Raw genomic sequence first — 27449 nt, forward strand, 5'->3', positions numbered from 1 at the left:
TAATTTCTTCCTCACTTTTGAAGGACAGTTTTGCTGATTATTGGATTTTAATTGACAGGTTTTTTTCCTTTCAGTATTTTGAATGTATCAACCTACTATCTTCTAGCCTCCAAAGTTTCTGATGAGAAATCTGATGATATTATTGAGAATCTCTTGTATGTGATGAATTGCTTGTCTCTTGCTGCTTTTAGGATGCTGTCTTTCAATATTTTCATTATAATGCATCTCAGTATAGGTCTCTTTGAGTTTATCCTACATGGAATTTGTTGAGCTTCTTGGATGTTTATATTCACATCCTTAATCAAGTTTGGTCTGTTTTTAGCCTTTGTTTCTTCAAATAATCTGCTCCTTTAGTTTCCCTCTTCTCCTGGCACTCCCACAATACATATATTAGTCCTTTTGCTGGTATCCTATAGGTCTCTTATTCTGTGTTTACTATTCTTCATCCTTTTTTCTTTGTATTTTTCAGGCATGATCATTTCAATTACCCTATTTTCATGTTTACTGATTCTTTCTTCTACCTGCTGAGATCTACCATTTGAATCCCTGTGGTGAATTTTTAATTCTTGTTATGTGTGTTTCATCTCCAGAATTTCTTTTTAGTTTCTTTTTTAGGTTTCTCATTTCTATAGATAGTCCCTTTTAAAAAAAAAAAAAATACATTGTTTACTTTCTCCACATCTTCCTTTAGTTATGTGAACATCTTTAAGGTGTTTCTTTAAAGTCTTTGTGTAGTAGGTTTGTCATCTGGTCTTTCTCTGGGATGGTTACTGTTGGTTTAGTTTTCCCTTTGAGTGGGCCATATTTTCCTGTTTCTTTGTATTCCTTGTGATTTTTTTTGTTAAAAACTGAATGCTTAAATCTCATAATATGGCAAATCTGGAAATCAGATTCTCCCCTTTCCCCAGGGCTTACTGAGGGGTTTTGTTTCGTTTTTGATTGTTTCAAGCTCTCTCTGTGCCAGGAATCACTTTGAGGTATAACCTTAAGCTCTCCTCGGGTCTTTCTGAGTTTGTGCCTTCTTCTGGGTATGTGTGGTGACTTTCTAAATTCCCCTGCTCATACTTCTTTAATGTCTGGCTCCCAAAAGGGGAAAAAGAGAAAAATGAAGGAAGAAAGGGGAAAAAAAGGTGCCAGCCCGAAAGATCCCCTTCAGCCTGAGGGAGAAGGGGTTATACAAGTGTGTGTGTGTGTGTGTTTGTGTGTGTGCACTTGCACAAACAACAATGGCTGCCTCTCTGTGTGTCAGCACCTCAGTGATCAGAAGCAGCAATCAGCTATCAGAACACACATCCCTGAATACAAGATCCTTATTGCCCACCTTGGCTCCCATAGCTACTCCTGGAACTAGTGTACAGCTACATGGCACAGTGCTGGGGTGGGTGGAGGATGGGTAGTCATTACCAGAATAAGAGCTGAAATTGACTGAAATTAACCAAAATTTACAGACCCATCCTTCCCCTGGAAGTTTCAAGTCTTAGAATAGAGTCCAGAGTTCTAAAATACTTATATCAGAGAGATTCTGCTAGTACAATTGTTGTCTAGGTGATGAGACAGATTCTTGGTGTTTCCTACTCACTCTTCCCAGAATCTTTATAACTTTACATGTTTTGTTATAGTTTAAAAGAGTTCTTATCTTTTTCTCCTGATTTTCAGGAACCCCAGAACAGTAAGTTTATTGTGACTCAAAGCAAATGCATTTGAGACTTTTCATTTCGCTTTGAAGTCTAGGTAGCAAGCATTTAAAGGAGACTCATAAACAAGATACTTTCTTTTCCTCTTAAGAATAAACTAAATGCTTCAAACTAGAAGCGGGTGAGACTGGAAACAGAGAGACTACTTAAGGAGGCGAATACCTTCCTTACTACTAAGGTAGTGGTAATGAGAATGGAAATATTGGATTCGTTTCAGTCCTCTGAAGGAGGTAAAAAGGACATGATTGAGATGTGGGGACTGACTGAATAGGGTTGATTAATGCAGATAACTGGATTGATGGTGGTACTATTTATCGAATTATAGAACACAGAAACAAACTGTAGAGAAAGCGTGAGGTGCCTGTGTCGTAGACAAGCACAATGCTTTACAATTTAGAAAGCATTTCTAGACCTAGGAATTTTAAGTTATTGAATAAAAATTACGTAAGCACATGGAGGGCATGAGGGGGAATTAGAATTAAGTGCAGCAATTAGTGTGAAAATACTCAAACCTTATGATTAATTGCATGTTAAATATGTGTGGGTTTCAGGTGACCACAAGTTTGGTGGGTGTCAGGAGAATGTGATAGCTAAAAGTGATGACATAATGTACAGCATGTACAGCATGGGGAAGTGGTAGTTCCACTGTACACTGTGCTGTGTGTATTCTTTTGAAAATACATCTTGGAGTTACACTTTCAAGAGAGAGAGTAATTAGAATATAAAAGAGTAAGGGTTGGAATAGTGAAGGGTTAATATAATGAAAAAATTAGAAAACACAATACAGTCTGGTTTTGTTTAGTCCAGAAAATTTAAGGGGGAACTTAGATCATAGTTTTGGCACTCAAAAGAGACTTTGATATTATCTGATTCAGTTCCCTTATTTTGCAGATAATAAGAAAATAGAGTTTCAGGGAGGTTGTCATGGCTCATAGCAGAGCAGTGTCTGGAACCCAAGTGTGTGGTTCAAAAGGAAATTGAATGTGTCATAAGCATATTTTACTTACAGAGGCATTGAGCCTGGCTGGGACTAGGGTGAGTTAGCAAGTTGCCTAGGGTACAAAATTGAAGGAGGCAGTTACTCCTAGGTGCAGACTCTATACTTGCAAGATCCTTATTTATCAAAGTAATATATGAACATGTTTTAAAATGTCAGATAATGGTAAGAGCACCTCTCAGCTCTCCAGATTAGAGATAGCTGGATGGTAATGGTAGAAGGGAATTATACTTTTAAGACCTAGCTCTCTGCAGTAATCTAACAGTTTGCAAGAATTTATGGAGCATTGCTTCACTTCATGTAAGAACAATGTGGGGTGTTCTGTTCTCAGTCCTGACTGGTTCCTACTCTCCTCTTTTCCTGGAATCAGATCTCTGAGACTAGATTTTCTTCCTTTGTGCTTTTAAAGCTTTTTTTTTTTTTTTTTTTAAACTTTTTTTCACCTACACAGCCCCTTGGGGGTTCTCAGTCTTGGCTGAAGAGTTAAGAGAATCTAGACAATCCTCTCATTTCCTCTACCTTGCAGCTCACATAGCCAAATATGGAAGCGATTTAGAGATTAACAGTAAACAGAAATGAGAGATAGCCCTAATCTTTTACTGACTTTTACTTTTACTGACATGGCTTCTGGACTTTAGTTTCTGACTCCCATTTGTTTTTGAGGGTGGAGTCACCTAGTTCAGTTCCATTACTCTTAGGTACAGGACATGTTTCTTTATGGGGGTTCTTTCCCCCAGCACTTAGGGTTAGAGGCAGTGTAGGCCAAAAAAAATCCCATTTTCATGTCTCAGAAGATAATTTGTGTTTTCCAGATGGATGACACATGGAGTAGACAAGCTCTCCTTCAAATATTAGTGATTTCCTTTTTGGCATTATCCTATGTGAGGAGAATAAATCCAGAATGCACAGCCTTTGTCTTAGAACTAATGGGTATAAACTTGTTTTGCTGCTTCTCTGGATCTGCCCTGTTTTATATCTGATATCTCGCTTGCCTCCTTAGGACCATTATGTATTTTTTGTTCTTTTGGCCTTTGAGTTCAAAACAGGCCATTTGTTTTTATATTGCATTTTAAAATAGGTGGATTCTGGGAGCTAAGATTTTATAAAGTGAAAAGACAGGTGGTTTTATTGATCCAGTCAGAGATAGTTAAATGTATAAAGAATAGCAGCACATTAAACCTAATTTACAGATGCAGTTGGCATAGTTTGTGATGCTAATGGCAGCAGAAGAAATTTAAAATAAATCAGTATTACACTAGCGTATAAGCTCTTCCATGACAGCTTTGTGAGCTGGATAGCTCACTGTGCCGGGACATAGTAGGAGCTCAAAAAAACTAGTAAACATGTTTATAAGTTTACATATTTTTATCACTTGATAAAAATCAGTGATTTGGTTGTTTATAAGCCCCACATAGTGTTCAGTGTTACCTTTCTTTAAATCCATCCCAAAGTGTTTATACACACACACACGCACATATACACACGTCAAATTGGAGAATATCTATACTTGCTAGTATTAGAATTTCCTTAATCTCCATCTAGCTTTTTTCAATCTTTGTTTTTATTCATTTTTTCTTCAATTTGAAGTCTTCTTTCTTATAGTATTCTTTTCTCCTTTAAATTTGATAGTCTTTTTTTCAATCAGTTCAGGTGCCTATTATCATCTTATATATTGGCCCTATTTGTTTTTGTTTTAACAGAAAGGTAATTTTTGGTTTATGAAATGAAAAAGCCAGGGATTTTTCAGCAGTTCTGTTAAATTCTAATAGTTCTGTAAACTTCATATTTGTATAAATTTTCACATGGTTATCTCTCTCAGATAATCTATCAGATTTTTTTCTTTTTTTCCTGGAATCCTGCTCTAATTTGGACTATTCTACACCTACGTCAAAGCTAAATTTACTTTTGCTGGCATCCTGGAAATTTCTTTTGCCTTTCTTATTGGTTTCCTTGCTTCCTAGATCCTATGTCTTCCTTTCTCTTGCTCTACTCTATTTGGAACTAAATTTTTTGAGAATGCGTGTCTCTGAAAATGACTTTATTCTTCTCTTATATTTAATTGATAGTTTGGCTCTATTTAGGGGAGTTACTGTTTAGTAGATAAGAGTTTCAGCTTTGCAAGATGGAAATTGTTCTGGAGATGGATGGTGGTAATCGTTCCTCAGTTGAGCTGTACACTTAAAAATGGTTTGGATGATAAATTGTATGTGTACTGTATTAGTTAGCTAGGGCTGCCAAATTAGTATCAGAGACTGGGTGACTTAAACAACAAAAATTCATTATCTCAAAATTTTGGAGGCTAGAGTCTAAGAGATCAAGTTGTCATCAGGGTTGGTTTGTCCTAAGGCCTTTCTTGTTGGCTTATAGGTGGTTGTCTTCTCTCAGTGTCTTCATAGGGTCTTCTCACTGAGTATATCTGTGTCCTAGTTGGCTCCTCCTATAATGACACCAGTCATACTGAATTAGGGCCCATCCTAGTGACCTCATTTTTACCTTAATTACCTCTTTAAAGACACTATTTCCAAATACACTCCCAGTCTGAGGTACTGGAGGTTGGGACTTCAGTGTCTGAATTTTGGGGTAGGGCTGGAATTCAGCCCATAACAGATGTTTTTACCACAATATAAAAAAATACATATAAGGGAATTTAGTCAATAATATTGTAATAACTATGTATGGTGTCAGATGGGTGCTTAGACTTATCAGAGTGATCACTTTGTAAGGTATATAAATGTCTAAGCACTATGTTTTATACCTGAAACTAACATAATACAGTATGTCAACTGTAATTGAAAAATATGTTAAAAAAATTTTTTTGGTAAAGAATGAATAGTAGTATGAAGAACATGTATGCATCATCCAGAAACTGCAGTTAAGGATACTGTCCATTATATTGTAAATAATATATATACATATATGCATAACACACAAAGAAAAGGAAAATAAAAAATAAATACCATTGCACTCTTCTCATAAGCAACCTGAGGTGACTTCTGAAAATGGTTCACTATTCACTTGACCCAGAGAATCCCACAAAATCATGCAAATTGAGAGGTTCAAATCTTCATGTTCACTTTAAGAACACTCGTGAAACGGCCCAGGCCATCAGGAGTATGCATATCCAAAAAGCCACCAAGTATGTAAAGGATGTCCCGTTACAGAAGCAATCTGTGCCATTCCGTCGTTATCATGGTGGAGTTGGGAGGTGTACCCAGGCCAAACAGTGGGGCAGGACGTAGGGTTGGTGGCCCAAAAAGAGTGCAGAAGTTTTACTGCACATGCTTACAAATGCAGAGAGGAATGCTGCACTGAAGGGTTTAGATGAAGACTCTCTGGTCACTGAGCACATCCAGGTTAACAAAACTCCCAAGATGCAGCACGGAGCTTACAGAGCTCAGGGCGGATTAACCTGCACATTGAGAGCTCTCCCTGCCACGCTGACCTGGTCCTCATGAAAAAGAGCAGATTGTTGCTAAACCAGTAGAGGAGGTTGCACAGAAGAAAAAGATATCCTAGAAGAAACGAAAGAAACAAAACCTTAGGGTCCGGGAGTAAATACAGCATCAAATAAATCCTAATAAAAGTAAAAAAAAATAATAAATTACAATCAATTATCAATCCATTTATGTTTAGTGCCATGTAGTACAATAAGGATTAGATGAGTTAATGTGTTTATATTTGTTGTATTAATTATGACATTGAATTCATTGTTACATTTTTTTCATAGTGGCTCATACCATAATTATTTGTTCATAATTTAGCAAGATTATTATATTGCTTTTACTTTAGCTATAACACATAATGGCTTCGTCTTTAGATTATACAAAAATTTAGTAATCTTAAGATTATAGAATGGTGATATGTTCTTCATATGTTCTTGGCATATAGTCTGTTGTAATTCAGAGAGAGTGATAAGAAAACTTTTGTGATGCCTGACAAAGTAATCATATAGGGAGTAATGCCTTGTATATATAAGGCATAATTAAATTAGTTGTTGAAGAAATAGAATTATAGTTGATATTTTTTCAGGAAAGTTTTGCTTGATGTGCCTTTCTTTACTCTCAGGCCTTAGCACAGTGTACTCCGACTCTGTAATAACTACTCAGTCAACATTTGTTGAATGAATAAGTGAATGAATTTTGGTATGTACAGGACTTTTGTCTTTGTTGTTATTTTCTGCTTTCTCATATGGGGGGTATTTTCAAAGTAATATTTACAAAAGTGAATAGTATAAGGTGGCATTTTATTTGATATATATGTGTGTGTGTATATATATCACACACATATATATATATTTATTTATTTTTAAGGCCTTGATTTTAAGTAGACTTTTATTTCAGATTACTCTGTAATTTTTAATTTTCCCTATGTTGGGATTTTTATCCATGTTGTTTCATTAGTAATTACTTGACAAAATAGTAAGTTTAAAATATTGAATAGAATATAATCATCTTATAAATTGCCTTGTCTTTTTGCATTACTTATAGCATATTGAAGTTAGTTATTTGGGGATTTTTTTTTCCCCCTTAATTGTTTACTGAGAGATCTGTAGCCCAACCAAACTTCCGGAGTTAGTCACTTGGGTATTGTCACTCTGCTGGTTTTCATCAGAAACAGGAAATTGTCAAGTTATGTGTTAAAGTACAGCAGATTCTAAAATTGCATTTGTACTAGCGCAAGAGATTTCCCTTTAGAATTTTTTCTATCACTAGTTGATTCCTTACTTTTTCCTCAGACTATAACAACTAGCTTGCCAAAAATGGTGATATTTATCATGGCTTATATACATAGCAAACAGTGCCCTTCCTCATAGGTTACATTTCATACACAATATGATTGATAAAGTGATTTGACAAACTTAGTGTCATTAATATATAGATACACCTAATGAATTTGTAAAAGTAGGTTGGGGAAGAACATGTTTTTAGGTGTTTGGCCTGATGTTATTCCCATATTTTGGTTAACAGGTCTCTATGGTTTCATAAAGAGGACCTTTTAGGGAGTCCACAAGGCCAAAACTATTTTCATATACTAGGATGTTCATTTCCATTTTTACTTGGAGTTTCTAGAGACTGCATGAAATGCAGTGACATTTTATAAGATGTCAACATTTGGGAGATCTGCAAAACTCAGTGAATGTATATTGCATGATGATACAAAATCATACATGAGTAAAAACAGGTCCATTTAAAGTATAAGTCAGACCAATGAATGTTTTCTGCTATATATTTATTTTAGTTTACATATAGTAAGAATCACACTTTTTGGAGTGTGAATGAGATTTGAGATATGCTTAGAGGTATGTCATCACTCCCACAGTCTAAATAAAGAATAGTTTTTTCACCCCCTCTCAAGAAAATAAAATTCCCTCATGCTTTGTAGTCAAACTCTTCCCCCTTACCATTAACCTGTGAAAAGCACTGATCTGTTCTCTGTCCCTATAGATTTATCTTTTCCAGAATGTCATACATAGCCTTTTCGGTCTGGATCAATTGGAAGCTGCCAAACTGTTACCCATACTGACTGTACTATTTTTGCATTCCCATAGCAATGCATGAGTTCCAGTTGTTCTGCGTCCTCATTGGCATCTGGTACTATAAGGTTTTTGTTTGTTTGTTTCCCCTTCCCTTCCCATCCCCATCTCTCTCCCTCTCTGTCTCTCTCCCTCTCTCCCTGTCCCCCCTCCCTCTTCCCATCCCCCCGTCTCCCTCTCTCTCCATCTCCCTTTTCCTTCTTCCCGCCCTTTCCTTTTTTCTCCACCTCCCTTTGTAGGCCATTTAATAGCTGTGTAGTGATATCATTTTGTATTTGTATATAATTTGCATTCCTGTAATAACTAATGATGTTGAGTATCTTTCATGTTCTTATATGCCATTCAAGTATCTTGTTTGGTAAAATACCTGTTCAAATATTTTGTCCATTTAAAAATGTTAAATGTTTAAATATTTTTCCCCCGTGGCTTTGCTGAGTACAGCCAGCTTTCCCCAGGCTGGAATCACCTGCCAGTAGTTTTACAGGCCTGGTTCCCCACAGCTTTGGGTTGAAACCCAGGTGATGGCCTACTCTTTTGAAACAGAAGAGGCAGCCTTAGTCGTCTCTGAATCGCCTTTGGGGTCTTCTTTTCTTGTCCTGAAGAATATCTGTGGTCCCATCCTGTAAAATCTAAGAAAGCCAGCCAAAAGTTCACATTGGCTGTTTCCTGCTAGTATGGCTGATTGAGTCTGCGGCTCACCGGCTCACCCTCGTACTAGTCTCTCTCTATGTGGTCCCTCAGCCACACCCTTAGTATTCTTTTCTGAACATGTTTTCTCAGTTTTTGCAATATGGATAGGCTAGAATTTTTCAACTTTAAAATTTAAATTAAATTTCTGCTTCCCTTTTGATTAACAATTTCATTTTTATTTCTCTTTTCACAGTTTACTGTAAGCATTCAAGAGAAGCCAAGCTGCACCTTCAACACTGCTTAGAAATAGCTTCAGCCAGATAATCCAATTTTATCCTTACAAGTTCTACCTTCCCCAGAACACTAGGACATTAACACAATTTAGCCAAGCTCTTTGTCGTTTTATAACAAGGTCCTGATAATGTGTTTCTCATTTCCTTCCATCTGAGACTTTATCAGAATGGCCTTTACTGTCCATATTTCAACCAACATTCTGTTCATGGCCACTTAGGTATTCTGTAGGAAGATTGAGGCTTTCCCTACAGCTCTCTTCTTCTGAACCCTCAGGAGAAATTGCCCTTTATAGTCCTGTGGGTGAAAAAGGGGTCCTGTGGAAAGTAATGTCAGAGGGTGATCTGATCATAAATTCCTAACTGGGAAGGTCATGGTGGATAGTCAGTTCTAGGCATATAACTTTCTTTAGTAAAAGGTTTCTTTTTGCCTTAAGCAAACCCTCCCTGTGAATTGTTCTTGGGCATCTAAGTTAGCATACCTTTCAAATACCTGAGTAATCTTTTTCAGACCCTTCAAGGGAACACATAATTTTGTTAACTATCCTGTAATCCTTGCTTTCTCCCACCCTCATTTAATCTTCCTTACTTAAATGAGTAAGTAAGGAAATAAAGAGATTTTACTTCCAAATGCATAAAAGAAACTGTCATTCAAGGAAGCATTTTTCTCAGTCTGTTGAGATCTTGCTTCCAGGCCTATCCTCTGGTTGGCTCAAAAATTTTTTAGTAAAAATTCCTACAGGTTTGGACATTCTTATGTTGATAATTCATTCACTGTTGGAGAGGAAAAGTTTTCCTCTACCCATTTATGTTTTTCTGGCTGGCTAATCAAAATGGCACAAGACAGATTAGCAGGAGGAAATCGAAGTTTAATAACACGTGTATCTCCTGAATACATGGTAGAAACCTAGAAAAACTGAGTAACTCTTCAATGAAACTGGTGGAAGCCATCACCTTAAATACCGCCTTCAGCTAAAGACATATGTGGGCGATGGAGAGTCAGTTGTGGGACCTTACCAGGAAGAGCACTGTAAACAAGAGTAAGAATGTTATGGAGATTTTAGTCCATGCCTTCTCCATTGATACCAGTTTCTGGAGTTTTAGATGTTCTCTTCCTGGAAGTCTGATTTCAGGGTACCAGTATGGTCTGGTGAAGTCTCTCCTTCATATTGTATCCTCACGTAGTGGAAGGGGCTAGGGAACTCTGGGATCTCCTTTATAAGAGCACTGATCCCCTTTATGAGAGCTCCACTCTTATGACTTAATCACTTCCCAAAGGCCCCACCTACTAATACCATCATCTTATGGAGGGTAGGGTTTCAACAGGAATTTTGGGGGGACACAAACATTCAGACCATACCAATAGTATTCTCATTTTTAATGTCTTTGGATCTTTGGTTATTCTTGCTAGAGAGTTATGTTTTCTTGATCTATTATTTAAAGAAACATCTTTTTGTTTTGTTGGGGAGGAAGAAATTTTCCTCTGCCCTTCTGTGTTCTTCCAGCTGGTCTAATTAAATCAATACGAGGCATTAACAGAAAATAACCAAATTTAATTACGTATGTCCATATGGGAAACCCACTTACATGAGAGTCAGGAGACCCTACGTACATCAGAGCTTCCAAGACAGAAGGTAAACGGAGGTATATATGGCATTCTGAGCTACTGATGAGGTAGAATATCTTGGGGCTTCGGAGGTCATTTGCAGGACAATAAGAAGAGCAGATGTTCAGTAAATAGGAGTTTGTCCACCCTATAGGTGGGTCATAAAAAAATTATTTCTGATACTGACTCTTCTTGTGGGCAAGGTCTCTCTTGTGGGCAAGAGAGAGATAAAAGTTTCTTGTGAGCCTGCAGGGTCTCAGTTGCCTTCAGCTCAAAATAATTCACATGCCAAAGTGGCACACCTGGGGGAGACCTGTTCTGAACCCTTTCAGTTTCAATGATTTTTCTCTCATGTTCTGTTTCAGTTTCATTGATTTCTGGTCTTATTTTTCTGCCCTTCTGTTTCATTTGTGTTTAATGTGCTCCTCTTTTTCTAGTTTCTTAAGGTAGAAGCTTACATTACTGATTTGGAACCTACTTTTCTAACATTTTTATTAGTAGTATAAACTTACAATGCTATAAATTTCCTTCTAAGCACACTCCTTTAGCTGAGTCCAACGAATTTTTATGTGTTGTTTTCATTTTAATTCAGTTCAAAATATTTTCTCATTTTCCTTGAGAAAACTGACACATGAATCATTTAGAAGCGTTGCTCAATTTCCAAATACTTATATTGCTGACTTCTAGTTTAATTTCATCATGGTCAGAGATCATATGCTATGTATTACGTTGGTGCAAAAGTAATTGCGGTTTAAAAGATTAAAAATGATTGCAAAAACCACAATTACTTTTGTACCAATCTAATAATATTAACCCTTTTACATTTATTAAGGTTTGTTCTAGGGTCCAGATTATGATCTGTCTTGGTGAATATACCATGTATACTTGAAAGGATGTGTATGTTGCTATTGTTGAGTATAGTGTTTTCTAAAAGTCTGTTAGATTCAGTTGGTCGATGGTGATGTTTAGATCTGTAGCTTTGCTGCTTTTGTGTCTACTTGTTCTATAGATTACTGCGAGTAGTGTTTCAGTTTCCAAGAATAATTGTGGATTTGTTTACTTCCTTCAGTTGTAGTAGTTTTTACTTCATGTACTTGAGAACTCTATTGTTAGGTACATATACATTTAGGATTGTGTTGTCTTGATGAATTGACCTTTTTCTCATTATCTCATGTTTTTATAACCAGTAATTTTCCTTATTCTGAAATCTACTTTGTCAGGTATTAATATAGAAACTGCAGCTTTCTTTTGGTTATTGTTTGCATAAGCCTTTTATTCTATAATCTATATACCATTATATTTAAAATGGGTATCTGATAACAGATGGGTCTTGTTTGTTAATTTAATCTGACAATCTGTCTTTTAATTACTGTGTTTAGACCATTTAATGTAATTATTGGTATGTTTGAGTTTTATTATTTGTTATCTGTTTGTTTCTTGTATTTTTTGTTCCTCTGTTTTCCTTTGCCTGTCTTCTTTTTGATGATTTGAGTGTTATTTTACTATCCATTTTAACGTATTTATTGTTTTTTTGGCTATATCTCGTTCTATTTTTTTTAGTGATTGCTTTAAAGATTATACTATACATACTTTTCACAGTACGTTTCGAGTTTGTAATTCGTCATTTCAAATAGAACATAAAGCCTTGCAACCATATTGGTCCTATTGCCCTCCCCACTTTATATGATAATTGTCAGATGAATTATACATATATATGTTGAAACCCCTATGACAGTATTATAACATTCCTTTCAAGGGCTATGCATGTTTTAAAGAACTTAAAAAAATCTTTCTATATTCACCCAAATATATACATTCCTTTCAAGGGCTATGCATGTTTTAAAGAACTTAAAAAAAGCTTTCTATATTCACCCAAATATTTACAATTTTTATTGCTCTTTCTTCATTCATGAAGTTTCAAGTTTCCGTCCGATATACTTTTTCTTTTAGCCTTAAGACTTTCCTTTAAATATCTTTTAGAGCCAGTCTTCTAGCAACAAAGTGCCTTAATTTTTCTTCATCTGAGAATGTCTTTGTTTCATTTCATTCCTGAAAGATATTTTCATAAATACAGAATTCTGGATTGCCGGTTGTTTTCTTTCAGCATTTTTAAGATGTGGTTTATGGTTTCTGATGAGAAATGCTTAGTCTTTCAAATTGCCCCCACAGCAGGGTTTCTCAACCTTAGCACATTGGACTGGATAGTACTATATTGTGGAGGGTTGTCCTGTTCATGGTGCGGTCTTTAGCAATATCCCTGGCCTCTATCCAGTAGTACCCCCTTTTCCTCTGCTCCCCCGGTTGTAACAATCAAAAATGACTCCAGATAATTGTCAAATATTGCCTTAGATGCTTGTCTACTCCATAGACACCTCACAACTAACTTTCTTCTACAGTTTCTGATACTCTGTTCTATAATTCGGTAAATAGTACCACCCCATATTCTTTGTACCATCTGATCCCTTTTTCTTCTTCCTTTATCCAGAGGTTCTTAATGTATACGCCACCTCCAATGTTGTGAGAGCAATGCAGATCCACAACTAAGGCTGGCCTGTGACAGGGCTGGGAGAGGAATAAACGAAAAAAAAAAAAACAACTCAGGGATTTAACCCACGCTCTCTGGCTTTCAAGATCCCCGTCTTTAGGCCAAATGAGCTCCTCTTGAGTTTTTTCTTGACTGTACTTGCTATACAATGTCCTATCTGCCTGCCTTTGGGTCAAAGCCAGGAAATAAAGCAGGGGGTAAAAACTAATAGGAAATTTATCGTCACTGTATTGGTCTCTTTTAACATTGATTTCTCTCCCTAATCTGCTTGCTGTTTTGTACTTTTCAGATTCCTCGGGTAGCTGATTTTTTTTCCCCCCTGGAGATTTTAGTTGTAATCTGTTAGAGAAAGTGGTTGCAATGGGCTTACACCCATCTTCCTTGGAATTAAAAATACTTAAGGCAATGAATTTTAATATAACGGTATGGAAAAGTTAATTGATAAAGTTTTACATTCCACATTAGGAACTAATGTTTAAGAAACTATCACTTGTCAAGTTTTTGTGTAGTATTGAAAAAGAATATGCACAATTATCTGAAAAGACCTATTGTAAAATACTCAAACCACACATTGGAGGTTTCTTCAGATAATACAGTGAATGTTTAAATAAAATTATTACAGTAAAAGACATTGCCATTAACCCCCCCTCAAAATACTCCCCCTCACTTCTAACACTCTTATCCCATTGTACTTGCCACTTTCTGAAGCCACTGTTGTGGCTGCCTTGATGTCCTGAATCAATTCAAAACGTTTACCTTTCATGGTCATTTTGACTTTGGGGAAGAACCAGAAGTTGGACGGTGCCAAATCTGGTGTCTAAGGTGGATGAGGACACACCATAATGCTTTTATTTGACAGAAATTGCCGTACCAGAAGCGACATGTGACATGGAGCCTTTCTGCTGTAATCACAAAATATGGTGAATTCTGCTGCTGAGTGCTATCCAAGGGAATGGCAGAGATCTTCAATACAGGAAGTGGTGCACCGAACCTTAGTAACAGTGTGTGACAAGTTTCAACTTGTTTAGTGCAGTCAGTTGGGTGTGAGCTACGGTTGAGAGAAGGTGTGTTTTAATGTGTGCTGTAAATCTTCCTCCATCATGACTGCTCCCTGTCACACACTGCTTCTGGTATATGGCAATTTCTGTCAAATGAAATATTACGGTGTGTCCTCATCAACCTTATTCACCGAATCTGGCACCATGCAACTTCTGGCTCTTCCCCAAAGTCAAAAAGATTCATGAAAAGTACATGTTTTGAATCGATTCAGGACATCGAGGCAGCCACGACAGCACAACTAAAGACACTCATGAAAGAGGACTTCCAGAACTGCTTCAGAAAGTGGCAAGAACAATGGGATAAATGTGTTCAAAATGAGGGGCGAGTATTTTGAGGGGGATTAATGGCAATGTGTCTTTTACTATAATAAATTTTTTAAATGTAAACATTCACTGTATTGTTTGATCACACCTTGTGGAATAGGGAGTCAGTCTTACCAATCTTACTATTTGCTGAGGTTACCACTGTTTACAGTTTGTTGTCTATTCTTCCAGAAGTTCTTAATATATATACAAACATATGTAATAAGATTTTTTCAAAATAGAATCATAATAAACACATTGTTCTGGAATTTTGCATTTTTGCTTAAGATTTCTTAGACATTTTTACCATACTAGTACTTATAATTTAGATACTTTTGGTGTATATTTCATTCCTAATTTTTCACAATTATTAGCAGTGCTGCAGCAAATATTCTTATATGTATGACTTTGGGTATTTGCAGCATTTTTTCCTCTAGTGTGTTGATTGCTGGTTAAAAGAAATGTGCATTTAAAGTTTTGACAGCTATTGCTAAGTTCTTCAAAAATTTTGTGTCTAAAAAATACATAACCAAGGTAAAAAGACAAATGACAATCTGGAATATTTTGCAATTTATATCAAAGACAAAGGGCAAATTATTCCTACTATATAAATAGCTTCTAAAAAATGAAAAAGTGAAGCCACACCTTAGGAAAATGAACAAAAGATAAGAACAAGTAGTCCACACTTGAAAACAAATGCAAATGCCCCTTAAGTTTGGGAAAAGGTGCTCAATCTCACTGTAATAGGTAAATACAAATAAAAACTCTTAAATACCATTTCTTACCCATCCAACTGACAGAAATCCAAACGGTTTGACAACATAGTTTGTTGCCAAGGCTGTGAGGAAATACTCATTCTCATACGTATATTGTTGAGAATAAAAAAGGATAAAGAGCCTTTGCATAGGGAATTTGGCATTATCTCACAAAATTATATAAGCTTAACTCAGCGTTCTTACTTTTGTCACTCTAACCCAAAGGTACACTAACACAAAAACACCATGACATGTATGTGAGACTATTATAGCACTAATACCAAAAGACAGGAAACAACCCATTGTTCATCAGTAAGGTCTAGTTGAGGAAACTGTGATACTTCTATAATGATGAAGTACTGTGCAGTAGTTAGAAATAGTAGTTATATTAGAAAAGAACTCTCACACACTGCTATGGAACGATCTTCAGGATATACTATTAAACTAAAAGAGCAAGGTTCCGACTGTGTACATTGTGCCCTCCCCTTTGTGTGTGTGTGTGTATATGTGTTTCATTGTGAGAGGGGACATGGAAATTAAAATTCCCGATTTACCTATGTTTTATTATATTAAAAAAGAAACAATAGAAGGTAAACCAAAACAAATAAAAATGGCTATCCTATGGAGGAGAAGGAGAGGAAAGAGAATGTTAGAATGGAAACAGAATGGATATACTTTGATAGTTTTACTTTTAGAAATATCTAAATGTTTTATGTAATTATGAAATAAAATTAAATTTTAAAAAGGAAAAATAAATTTGATCTCCAAAAAATGGAAACAAATGAACTTAGCGATATATTCAGTTGGTGTCATAACCACACAGAAGCATATATTCTGTCCTTCAAATAGTTAATGAGACAGTGTTCTTTCTAGAACAGTTACAGTTTCTAAAAGCAGGTAGAACTAGCAAGTCATCATTGATGGAGAACTTAATGATGGGTGACTCATTTTGATACTACTAAATCCACCATTCAATTTTGGCATCACTGCCTCCTGTTTTGTGATAATGAAGCACACAAAAATTACCTGTGAAGTATCCTTGCAATAACAACAACAAAAGAACATGGAGAGGGGGAGAAATAAAGCCTTTAGGTGTAATTACCAGTTTACAGGTGATGGGGAGATAAAAGGACACCACTGAGATGATGCACATCAAGTCCGCAGTGTGAGAAGTGCTGCAGGACAGGTGAAGCCAGGTTCTTCAACAAGTAAGGGGCAGGGAAAGAATGCTAGAGATTAAGAGCACTTAGAAACATGGTAACCCAAGTGCAACATACCTGCTTTGGATCTCTGGTTCAAACAAATCAACTGTAAAATACTTGTTAAAAAATATATATACTCAGCAAAAATTGAGTATTACTATCAGAAAAAAGAACTACGCAGGCACACTTAACCTTAATAAAGAAGCACTTAAATTTTTAGCAGCACAAAATTTTAAAAATCATTTTGATAATTGAATTTCAATATAATTGATTTTATTTGCAATCTTACGCATTTTTTATGCACTTAAAGCCTTACATTGAGTACAGGTTATAGGTTTTACTAGACTGCCAAAAGTGGGAGAGGGCCCATGGCATAAAGAAGGTAAAGAGCTCTTGATTTGTTAATTTTGGGGAGATAACGGTTTTTTATCTGTTAGTACTTGTAGGGGGAATCATAGGATTCCATCTACCCCACCAAAAGTGGGGGGATAGATGAACCACAAAGTCATAATATTGGGCATTGAAGTTGGGTGATAGGTATGGGATTTGTTGCACTATTTTCTACTTTTGTATGTGTTGAAAATTCCCATGATTAAAAAAATTTAAGCTTGGTGTCAGTTTTTAGTTATAATGCCAATAATATAGTAGATTGCCTATTTTTGTACATAGTAGAGCACGAGATTATATTGGTTTTCTAAAAATCTTTTTTCACCTTTTGTATGAGTTTTGATTGTGTAAAGGACATTAATATTTGAACATGTATAACAAACATTTCTCCCAGCTTATTAGTCTCTTAACTTTGTTTTTTGGTGGTGGTAGGTACAGCAATGGCTCCCCAAATCTCCAAAACCTATGAGTATTTTACCTGACATAATTTAAGAGACTTTGCATATGTAATTAAGGATTTTGAGATGGGGAGATTATTTTGGATTATCTTTATGGCCCAATGTAAATTTTAAGTGTCCTTATAAGAGAGAGGCAGAAGGTTAAAATGAGAAAAGGAGATGTGATGATCAAACTAAAGTAGAGAGTGATGGAGTCGTGAGCCAGAGATGTGGGCAGCTTCTAGAAGCTGGAAGTGTCAAGGAATGGATTTTCCCCTACAGCCTTCAGCAGAAAGAACACAACTCTGATTTTAGCCCTTGAGTCATTTCACACTTCTGATCTCCAGAACTGTAATTTAGTAAATTTGTGTTGCTTAAAGACACTTAAGCTTGTAATTTGTTATAGCATTAGTAGGCGCTAATGTAATTTGCTGTACAGAAATTTAAAATTTTTTTTGTTTTATAGTTTCTAACACTGGAATCATAGCTTAAGAAAACAAATAAACAAAAAAAGACTTCCTTGCATCAAGAATCTGAAAATGCTATTTATGTATTTTATTTTCTGTTTTGCTTTATCTTTAAACAGTCTATGTTAATTAAACTTAATTTTGAGATAAATTATAGATTTATATGCAGTTAGTTATAAGAAATCTTACAACTTACTGAGAGATCCAGTGTATCCATTACGTGGTTTCCCCCAATGGTAACATCTGGCAAAAGTATAGTACAGTGTAACAACCAGGATATTAATATTGATACAGTCAAGATACAGAATATTTTCATTACCACAAGAATCCCTCATGTTGCCCTTTTATAACCACACCCACTTCCCTCCCATCCACTCCTTAACCCCAGGCAACCATTAATCTCACCCTTTCTATAATTTTGTCATTTCAAGAATGTCATATAAAGGAATTACCGTGTTTCCCCGAAAATAAGACCAGGTCTTATATTAATTTTTGCTCCAAAAGACACATTAGGGCTTATGTTCAGGGGATGTCATCCTGAAAAATCATGCTAGGGCTTATTTTCCAGTTAGGTCTTATTTTCGGGGATACACAGTATATAGTGTGTAACCTTTGGGATTGGCATTTTTGTTTTTAACTCAGCACAATTCCCTGGAAATACATCCAGGTCATTGCATATATTAATCATTTTTTCCTTTTTATTGCTGAATAGTATTCCATAATGTAGATGTAGCACAGTTTGTTTAATCATTCACCTGTTGAAGGACATCTGGGTGGTTTACAGTTTTTGGCTATTACAAATAAAGTTGCTATAAACATTCATGTAAAAGTTTGTGAGTGAACATAAATCTTTATTTCTCTGGTATTAATGCCCAAGAGTACAATTGCTGGGTTGTATGATAGTTACATGTTTAGTTTTATAGGAAACTGTCAAACTGTTTTCCAGAGTATCTGTACCATATTACATTCTCATCAGCAAATATGAGTGATCCAGTTTTAACATATCCTTATCAGCATTTGATATTGTTACTGTTTTGTTTTACACATTCCAATAGATGTGTATGACATCTCAATGTGGTTTTAATTTGCATCTTCTTAATAGTTAATGATGATGAACATCTTTTCATGTGCTTGTTTGCTATCTGTATATATTCTTTAGTGAATGTTTCTTCATGTCTTTTGCTTGTTTTCTAATTGCATTTGTTTTTCTGCTGTTGAGATTTTCCTTTTATGGATCTTACTTTTGGTGTCAAGTTTAAGAACTTTGCCTAGCTCTGTATCCTGAAGATTTTCTCCTATACATTTTTCTAAGTTTCATAGTTTTACATTTAAGGTTGTCATCCATTTTGAGTTGGCGTTGGTATAGTTTGAGATTAAAGCAATGTACTTTTTTTTTTTTTGCCTTTTGTCCACTTTATCAACATTCATTGATAAATCAATTTTTCCTCCATTGAATTATGTTTTGCACCTTTATCAAAATTCGGTTGGGCATATTTATTTGTGTGGGTCTATTTCTGGGTTATCTTCTGTTCCTTTGATATATGTGTCTAACCCTTTGCCAATGCCATACAATCTTGACTACTGTAGCTAGATAATATTTTTCCCCACTTTATTTTAACTTTAAAAAATTGTTTTAGCTATTCTAGTTATTTTGCTTTGCCATATAAATTACAGAATAACATTGCCTAAGTATACAAAACAATTTGCTGGAACTTTAAGAATTACATAAACCTGTATGTCAATTTGGAGAAAATTTGCATTTTTACTATGTTCCATCTCCCATTCCATAAACACTTTTATTTAAATCTTTGATTTCTTTCATCTGCATTTTATAGTTTTCAACATACAGTCCCTCTTCATGTTTTGTTGGATTTTCACGTCTTTGATTTTTTTCCTTTTTTGAGTGATTATACGTTGTATTGCATTTTAAATTTTGATGTCCATGTGTTCATTGCTAGTATACAGTAAGCCAGTTGATTTTTGCAGGTTGATCTTGTGTGCCTTATGACCTTATTGAATTCATTTAATAGTACTAAGGGTTTTTTGGTTGTTGTTTGTTTGTTTGTAGCTTCCTTGGAATTTTCTATGTAGTCAGTCACGTCATTTACAAATTAGAGTTTTCTTTCTTTCTTTCTGATCTATACACCATTTATCATTTTCTTGCTTTATTGAACTGGCTAAAACTTGCAACACTATGCTGAATAAGAGTGGTGAGGGTGGACATCTTTGCCTAATCCTTGATTTTACGAGGAAAGCAACTGTTTTTTTAAGTATTAAGTATGATGTTAGCTGTAGGTTTTTTGTAGATCTTATTTATTAAGTTGAAGTTCCCCTCTGTTCTTATTTTTTTGAGAGCTTTTATAATGGTGTTTTATCATGGGTGTTGAATTTCGTCAAATGCTTTTTCTGCATCGAGTAATATGCTCTTAATGATTTTTCTTAGCTTGCGAATGTGGTGTATTATACTGATGGATTTTTTAAAAATATTAAACCAGCTTTTATCCCTGGAAAAATCCCTAGTTGGTCATAGAGTATTAATTCTTTTTACATGCTGCTAAATTCTGTTTGCTAATATTTTGTTAAGGATTTCAGCATCTATATGCATGAGAGATATTGGTTAGTAGTTTTCTTTTTTTGTACAGTCTTTATCTAGTTTTGACATCAGGGTAATACAAACTTCAAAGATAAATTGGGAAGTTGTTTCCCCTTCTATTTTCTAGAACAGCTTATGTAGAATTGGTATTAATTCTTTAAATAATTGGTGGGAAGACATCAGGACCTGGAGATTTCTTTTTTGGGGTGAAGTTTTTTTAACTACTAATTTAATTTTCTGAGTAGTTATTGGGTTATTCAAATGATCTATTTCGTATTGGGTATATTGTGGTAATTTGTGTTTTTTGAATAAGTGGTCCATTTTTTCTAACTTGTTAAATTTATGTATATAGAGTTGTTCGTAGCACTCTCTTATCCTTTTGATGACCGCACAGTCTGTAGTATATCTCCTACTTCATTTTTAAAATTGTTAATTTGTGTCTTCTCCTTTTCTTCCTAGAGGTTTGCCAATTTATTGATCTTTTCAAAGAACCAACTGTTTTTACAGTGATTTTTTCCCTCTGTTTTCAATTTCATTGACTTCTACTCTTTTTCAAGGTTATTGAGGTAGGAGCTGAGGTGACTGATTTGAGACTTTTCTAATTGTATTCCTTTACTACTATAACATTCCCTCTCAGCACTACTTAGCTATGTGCCACAGATTTTGATAGGTTATATTTTCATTTTCATTTCAGTGTAATATTTGATTTTCCTTGAGACTTCCTCATGGATTTTTTAGATGTATGTTCCAAATATTTGGAGATTTATGTTCCTGTTATTTTTTTATTATTGATATCTAATTTGATTCTTTTTTAGTCAGAGAACACATTGTGTGACTTCAGTTCTTTTAAATTTGTTGAGGTTTGTTTTATGACTCAGGATATGGTCTATCTTGGTACTTGTTCCATGGGAACTTGAAAAGCATGTTTATTCTGCTGTTGTTCAGTGCAGTGTTCTATAAATGTTGGTTAGATCCTAGTGGTTGAATGTATTATTGGTTTCTTTTATATTCTTTCTGATTTTCTATCCAGCTGATGGGTGGAAGTCCTGGCTCCTTAGTTCGCTTTTACTTGCACCACCAGGCAGAGATGTTGGATTGCCTCGTCATAGCCTATCGAGGGTAGTAAGTCTAGATTTCCTACTTGGCCTTTGCTGTATGGGGGGGGGCATTTTTTTCTGTAGTGCTTGAGAAGAATAGAGTGTTTTCAGGCATACCTCGTTTTATTGTGCTTCACGTTATTGTGCTTCATCATCAGATGATGCAGTTTTTATAAAATTGAAGGCAAGACCCTCCACCAGTAAAAAGATTACGACTCACTTTATTGTGATACTTGTTTTATTGCTGTGGTCTGGAACCAAACATGCAATATCTCTGAGGTATGCCTGTATCATCTAAAAGTTTTATGTTTTGCTAGGCTATCCCTTTGCTCCATTGTCTGGAAGGCGTTGGGTTTTGTTGTTTGGGGTGTTTGTTTGTGCTCATGGTGTGTCTAGGTTGCCAACCTTCGGTTCTAAGTCTGGGACATATCAGACAAAAATAAAACCTAGGGAATTTGCCATTGTGTCGTTTCTTGGGTTCCAAGGTCCCTAACTGATCTGCCTTCTTCCCTTCACCTTTCAGAGTTTTCTAATGTTTGATGTATATATAATGTCCAGAGTTTTTAGTTGTAGGGAAAAGTATAACTACTTTGTCTTCGTGGAATTGAAAGTCCTGTGTCTACTTTACTTTTGTATGTAGTGTGAGGACACAAGTTTTTCCCCAAATAGATAGCTAATAGTCCTAGAATTACTTATTGCATAACTCATTCTTCTCCACTGATTTGAAATGCCATTCCTGTTGTACATAAAGTTCTCATATATTTGCATGTTTATACAAACAGTAGAAGTTAACTGACTTGTCTGATTAACTAAACCCCTCCATTTCTGTTACAAAGCATACAAGCTGATACCCTTGATATATTTCTAGTCATACAACCTGATATCCTTGACATATTTCTACTCTTACCAATTGAGTTGAATCTACTTACCAAGAGTTAGATGTACTGTTCCCTTCAAGTGTGCTTCTTACTATAATTTTATGTAAACAAACAAAAATAGTGCTAACAGAAAGTTGTTTTTATGAAAACTAAGTTGATTGCTTTGGAAAGACTTATCAAAAAACATCACTTTAAAAAATTACTTGCTTTTGCAGTAGGTCTGGATGAGACCACTGTAAATATTTGGGGGAAAATGCACAAAAATCTGTTTTGTATTAAGTGCTTTGAAGTATTCTATACCTTAAAAAGAGCTAAACTAGAATGCATAGCTAGTATATTAGAAAGGAGGGCTTCTAAGCCACCTGTATGTGGGTGTGTTTCTGTTTCTGAACCTCAGTCTCTATTTACTGGTCTGTGTGATCTGTACCAATATCATATTGTTTTAAATTGCCTTAACACGTTAGTGCATTTTCATATATGATAGGGTGTGTTTGTCTATAGTGGGAACTGTCAGCTGAAAAATAACAGAAAACCCAACTAAAACTGTCTTAACATAATAAATTTATTAGCTCAAGGAAATGGAGGTTTAAAAGGACAGTTTTTAGTGCTTATTTTAGCAGCACTCCGTTCACTTGCTTGTCATCTTCATTCTCCAGCTGGTGACAAGATGGCTGCAGTAGTTCTAGGCTTCACATCTGTCCATGACAAAATATGTCGTCTTCCCTTATCCATGGTTTCACTTTCCATGGTTTCAGTTACCCATGGTCAACTGCAGTTTGAAAAAGTTAAAAGGAAAGTTCCAGAAATAAGTTTCAAATTGTGTGCCATTCTGAATAATGTGATGAAATCTTGTGCCTTCCTGCGCTGTCACTCCGGGTTTGGATCATTCATTCCCTTGTCCCCATGTGCACTACCCTGCCTGTTAGTCACTTAGTAGCATCTTGGTAGATCAACTGTTGCAGTATCATAGTGATTGTGTTCAAGTAACCTTTATTTTCTTAGTAATGGCCCCAAAGCACAAGAGTAGTTTAAACTTTATCATAGATATGTATGTATTTATTATGTATGTATAGGAAAAAACCTAGTATATATAGGGTATATAGGGTTCAGTACTAACCATGGTGTTCAGGCCATCCTCTGGGGGTCTTTGGAATGTATTCCCTGCAGATAAGAGGAGACTGTAGACAGTCTTTTACTTGTGTTTCTCAAGAGTCAGTCACTTTTCCCTAAAGTTTCCTAGCATAGTTTTCCCTTGCATCCCATGGCCTTGAGTTAATGTAAATAAACTGGCAAGGGAGAGATTGTCATATTGGCTTAGATGGGTTCGTAATCTTGTATGTACATTAGAACACTTGGGTAGCTTTTAAAATAAAGTAGTACCTTGGTTTTTGAACGTCTCTGTTGACGAACATTTCGGTTTTCAAACGCCGTAAAACCCAGAAGTAAATGCTGCGGTTTTCGAACACGCCTTAGGAAGTCGAAACACATGTCACGCGGTTTCTGTTGAGTGCAAGCTCCTGAGGCCTAGCTGTCGGCTGTTTTAGAACGTTTCAGAACTCGAACGGTCTTCTGCAACATATTATGTTAGAAAACCAAGGTACCACTGTAGTAATGTCTGAGTGACACTCCAGACAGATTAGAGTCTCTGAGGTAGGAATTCAAGCTCCTGTATTTTTTTAAAAGCTCCATACCTGATTCTAATCTGCAGGGTGGGCTTTGATGAACCAAAATATACGTTTGAAGCTAGAGTCAATCCTCCAAGTTGCATGGCTAAAATAATAATATATGGCAACTAGAAGGATAATATGGATATTGCTAGGAAAAGAGAAAAATGAATGCTGGTATACAACTTAGTGTCATTATACCAACTCTTATTTTTTCTAAAATATTATTTGCTAGTTTTATGTTTTCTAGGTAAATTTTAAAATCAGTTTGTCAAGTTTCAAAATAAATTCCATTGGGACCTAGGATTAAATTTCATTAAATTTATAGATTAATTATGGGGGGAGGTATCCCCATAGGAAAAGAATCAGTGTCCATATATTCCCCCCAAAAATCTTTGCTTACTAATGTCTCAAAAAGTCTATTACTCATTGTAATTTTTTATATCCTATACCAGTAATTGTTTAGACTTAGTTATAACTTTTTATTTGGAATTAATTTTTCTCATTTCTTTCTGTTTAGTATTGTTTCTTGATTACCACATCTTTTTTTTTAGCATTATGGGTTATTTTGCTGTTGTACGTACTTGAGCCATTCTTTCAGAAGAATGGGTGATAATTTTTTTTTTTTAAATAGTAGTTCTTACTATTTTTTTGAGCAATTCCTTTTTTTTTTTTTTTTTAAGATTTTATTGGGGAAAGGGAACAGGACTTTATTGGGGAACAGTGTGTACTTCCAGGATTTTTTTTTTTTTTCCAAGTCAACTTGCCGTCCCCTCAGTCCTAGTTGTGGAGGGTGCCATTCAGCTTCAAGTTGTTGTCCTTTCAGTCTTTGTTGTGGAGGGCGCAGCTCAGCTCCAGGTCCAGTTGCCGTTGCTAGTTGCAGGGGACGCAGCCCACCATCCCTTGAGGACTTAAGGAATTGAACTGGCAACCTTGTGGTTGAGAGCCTACTGGCCCATGTGGGAATCGAACTGGCAGCCTTCGGAGTTAGGAGCATGGAGTTCTAACCGCCTGAGCCACCAGGCCGGCCCGGTGATTAGTATTTACTGGGTGGTTTATTTTTTTGTATTTTTACTTTTAACTTTTCAGTGCTTTTAGGTTTTTAGGTGTATCTCTTTTGAAAAGTACATGGACTACTACTATTTAAACCTTATAAAACTATTTTCTATGTGGTTACAGTGCTGAAGCTGCTGAAAGATGGCAGAAGAAGTGGTGGTAGTAGCTAAATTTGATTATGTGGCCCAACAAGAACAAGAACTGGACATCAAGAAGAATGAGAGATTATGGCTTCTGGATGATTCAAAGTCTTGGTGGCGAGTTCGAAATTCCATGAATAAAACGGGTTTTGTGCCTTCTAACTATGTGGAAAGGAAAAACAGTGCTCGGAAAGCATCTATTGTAAAAAACCTAAAGGATACCTTAGGTAAGTTATTTTTATATTAAAACAGCAACAATATTTTCTTTTAAGTAGATGATAGAACTTGGTTCTTTGTACAGAATTTTGGCAGTAGTACGCAGAATTGACTAGAAAAGACCAGAAATGGAATTAAAACTAAACAAGGTAAGTTTGGCTCATAGCAGGTGTTTAATTCAGGAGACCAGTAAAGGTCTCATAAGTGTTAGTGGCCAATTTCTATAAATCTAGCTGGTGATCTGGCCGGAGTTCAAGGGTCAAGCCAGAATGGTGCTAAGGAACAGAACTGAACTCTGAGCAGGGACTCCTGGAGTGCCTGTTGGAGTTTAGGCAAATTCTGCATCTAACTGAGACAGGGATAAATGAATAAGGTGCAGAATTGCCTCCTTGGCATTAATGCAACTTATTTTGCATGGCACCTTGCTTTAACATCTAATTGCTTACATTTTGAACTTCACTTTTAAAAACAAACCATTTTATTCTTATATTTGATAAAAGAATTTTAAATTGTGGGTCGTTACTGTATATTGGCATCTACAAGGCTGATCTCTTTGCTGTTTTGTTTCTCTTTTTTCCCCTTTCTTCCTCTAACTGTAAAATTTGTTTTTACTGGCCTTCATTAGGGTCAGAGATAGTGGAACTACTTCATACTTGCCTTGGCTGAGCTGATAGGAAGGAAATACGCACAGATGAGGACTGGCCTCTTTTTTTTTTTTTAATTAAATTCTCTTTGGCTGACAGGAAGGAATTGGGAGGGACGGAATTTCATTTTTTGTATTCAGGCAAGCATGAAAGCATTCTATTCGTGGTTTTTTGTATTTATGTAGATGAGACCATAAAATTTCTTCTTGTGAACATAGTTTGGGAGTAATGTGGCATGACTGACAAATATAAAACATTATTGACTGCTTTATATTAATTATTATTTCTTATTCAACATTATTGTTATTCTAGACTATGGTGTTTTTTCAATTATCAGCAATAGAAGACAAATCTTTTGTGTTTTTAACCATTGTAAAACAACAAAAATTAAAATATAGTACAATTCAAAGTAAGATACAAAGTATGGGAATGTCAGTTTCTGAGCTAAAAACATTTCAAGTATTCTAAAGGTAATTTAATAAATGGAGTTATTAATCTGAATTTTCACTGTGACATTTAACTGTTATATGTGAGGTTACCTTTTTTTGAGATTTTTAAGGTTTTACAAATAAGACCATTATTATTAGTTTTTAAATGGAAGACAAATCAGATGGAGATTTTCCTTGAATAGCTGAAGAGACCAGAGTTAGAACCAGCAATACTTATTTTTTTCGACGAAAAAACATCCAGCCTAAGAGAAAGTTCATAAGAGTTTATTTGAGCCAAACTGACGACAATTGCTGGGAAGCAAAATCTCAACGGATTGAGAAAATGCTCTGCAAAAGGGCGCTTTGCAGCTTATTTTATACATAGAATCAAAGGAGGAGGGTTTCATGAAATTCATTAATGGCAGATTAAGGGGATGGGAGAAAGCAAAGGGGGTGGAATCTGGGATTGGATAAAAGTAAATTGCAGAGACCGGTACTTATTTTACATAGGTGAGTACAGGATAGTTAATAGTTCCCTTTTTAGATGATGTAGAGAGGGTAATCAGGGGACAACAATAATAATGAGGGATTCTGTAGTTTCCTGTTCTGGTCAGAAAAAGGGATTACTGACATTCCAAGGGTATGTTATCCTAGATGCAAAAAGACAATAGACAGGCTCACTTAAGGTGGAGATTGACATTTGTCATGGAAAACTACAGACTAAAGATGTGACTTGCTGCCGCGGTCCACCTTAGTTAGGAATTTTTATGTTCACACCATCCTTTGTGGTTATCTTCAGTCCCCTGAGCTTGTCAGGTTTAACCTATGG

General features: G+C 35.6%; 1 protein-coding gene across 2 annotated transcripts in view; it reads left to right on the top strand.

The window, feature by feature from the left end:
* Positions 1 to 27449, top strand: part of NCK1 (NCK adaptor protein 1) — a 74216-nt gene that overhangs the window by 27238 nt on the left and 19529 nt on the right. For both annotated transcript variants that reach the window (XM_033131812.1, XM_033131813.1), the window contains one exon: positions 25316 to 25559. In XM_033131812.1, the coding sequence (XP_032987703.1) occupies positions 25334 to 25559 (226 nt within the window). In that variant the 5' untranslated portion in view covers positions 25316 to 25333. The remainder of the gene's footprint in view (positions 1 to 25315; positions 25560 to 27449) is intronic.

The sequence above is a fragment of the Rhinolophus ferrumequinum genome, chromosome 17 (genome assembly GCF_004115265.2).
Source record: "Rhinolophus ferrumequinum isolate MPI-CBG mRhiFer1 chromosome 17, mRhiFer1_v1.p, whole genome shotgun sequence".
NCBI classification, from domain to species: Eukaryota; Metazoa; Chordata; class Mammalia; order Chiroptera; family Rhinolophidae; genus Rhinolophus; species Rhinolophus ferrumequinum.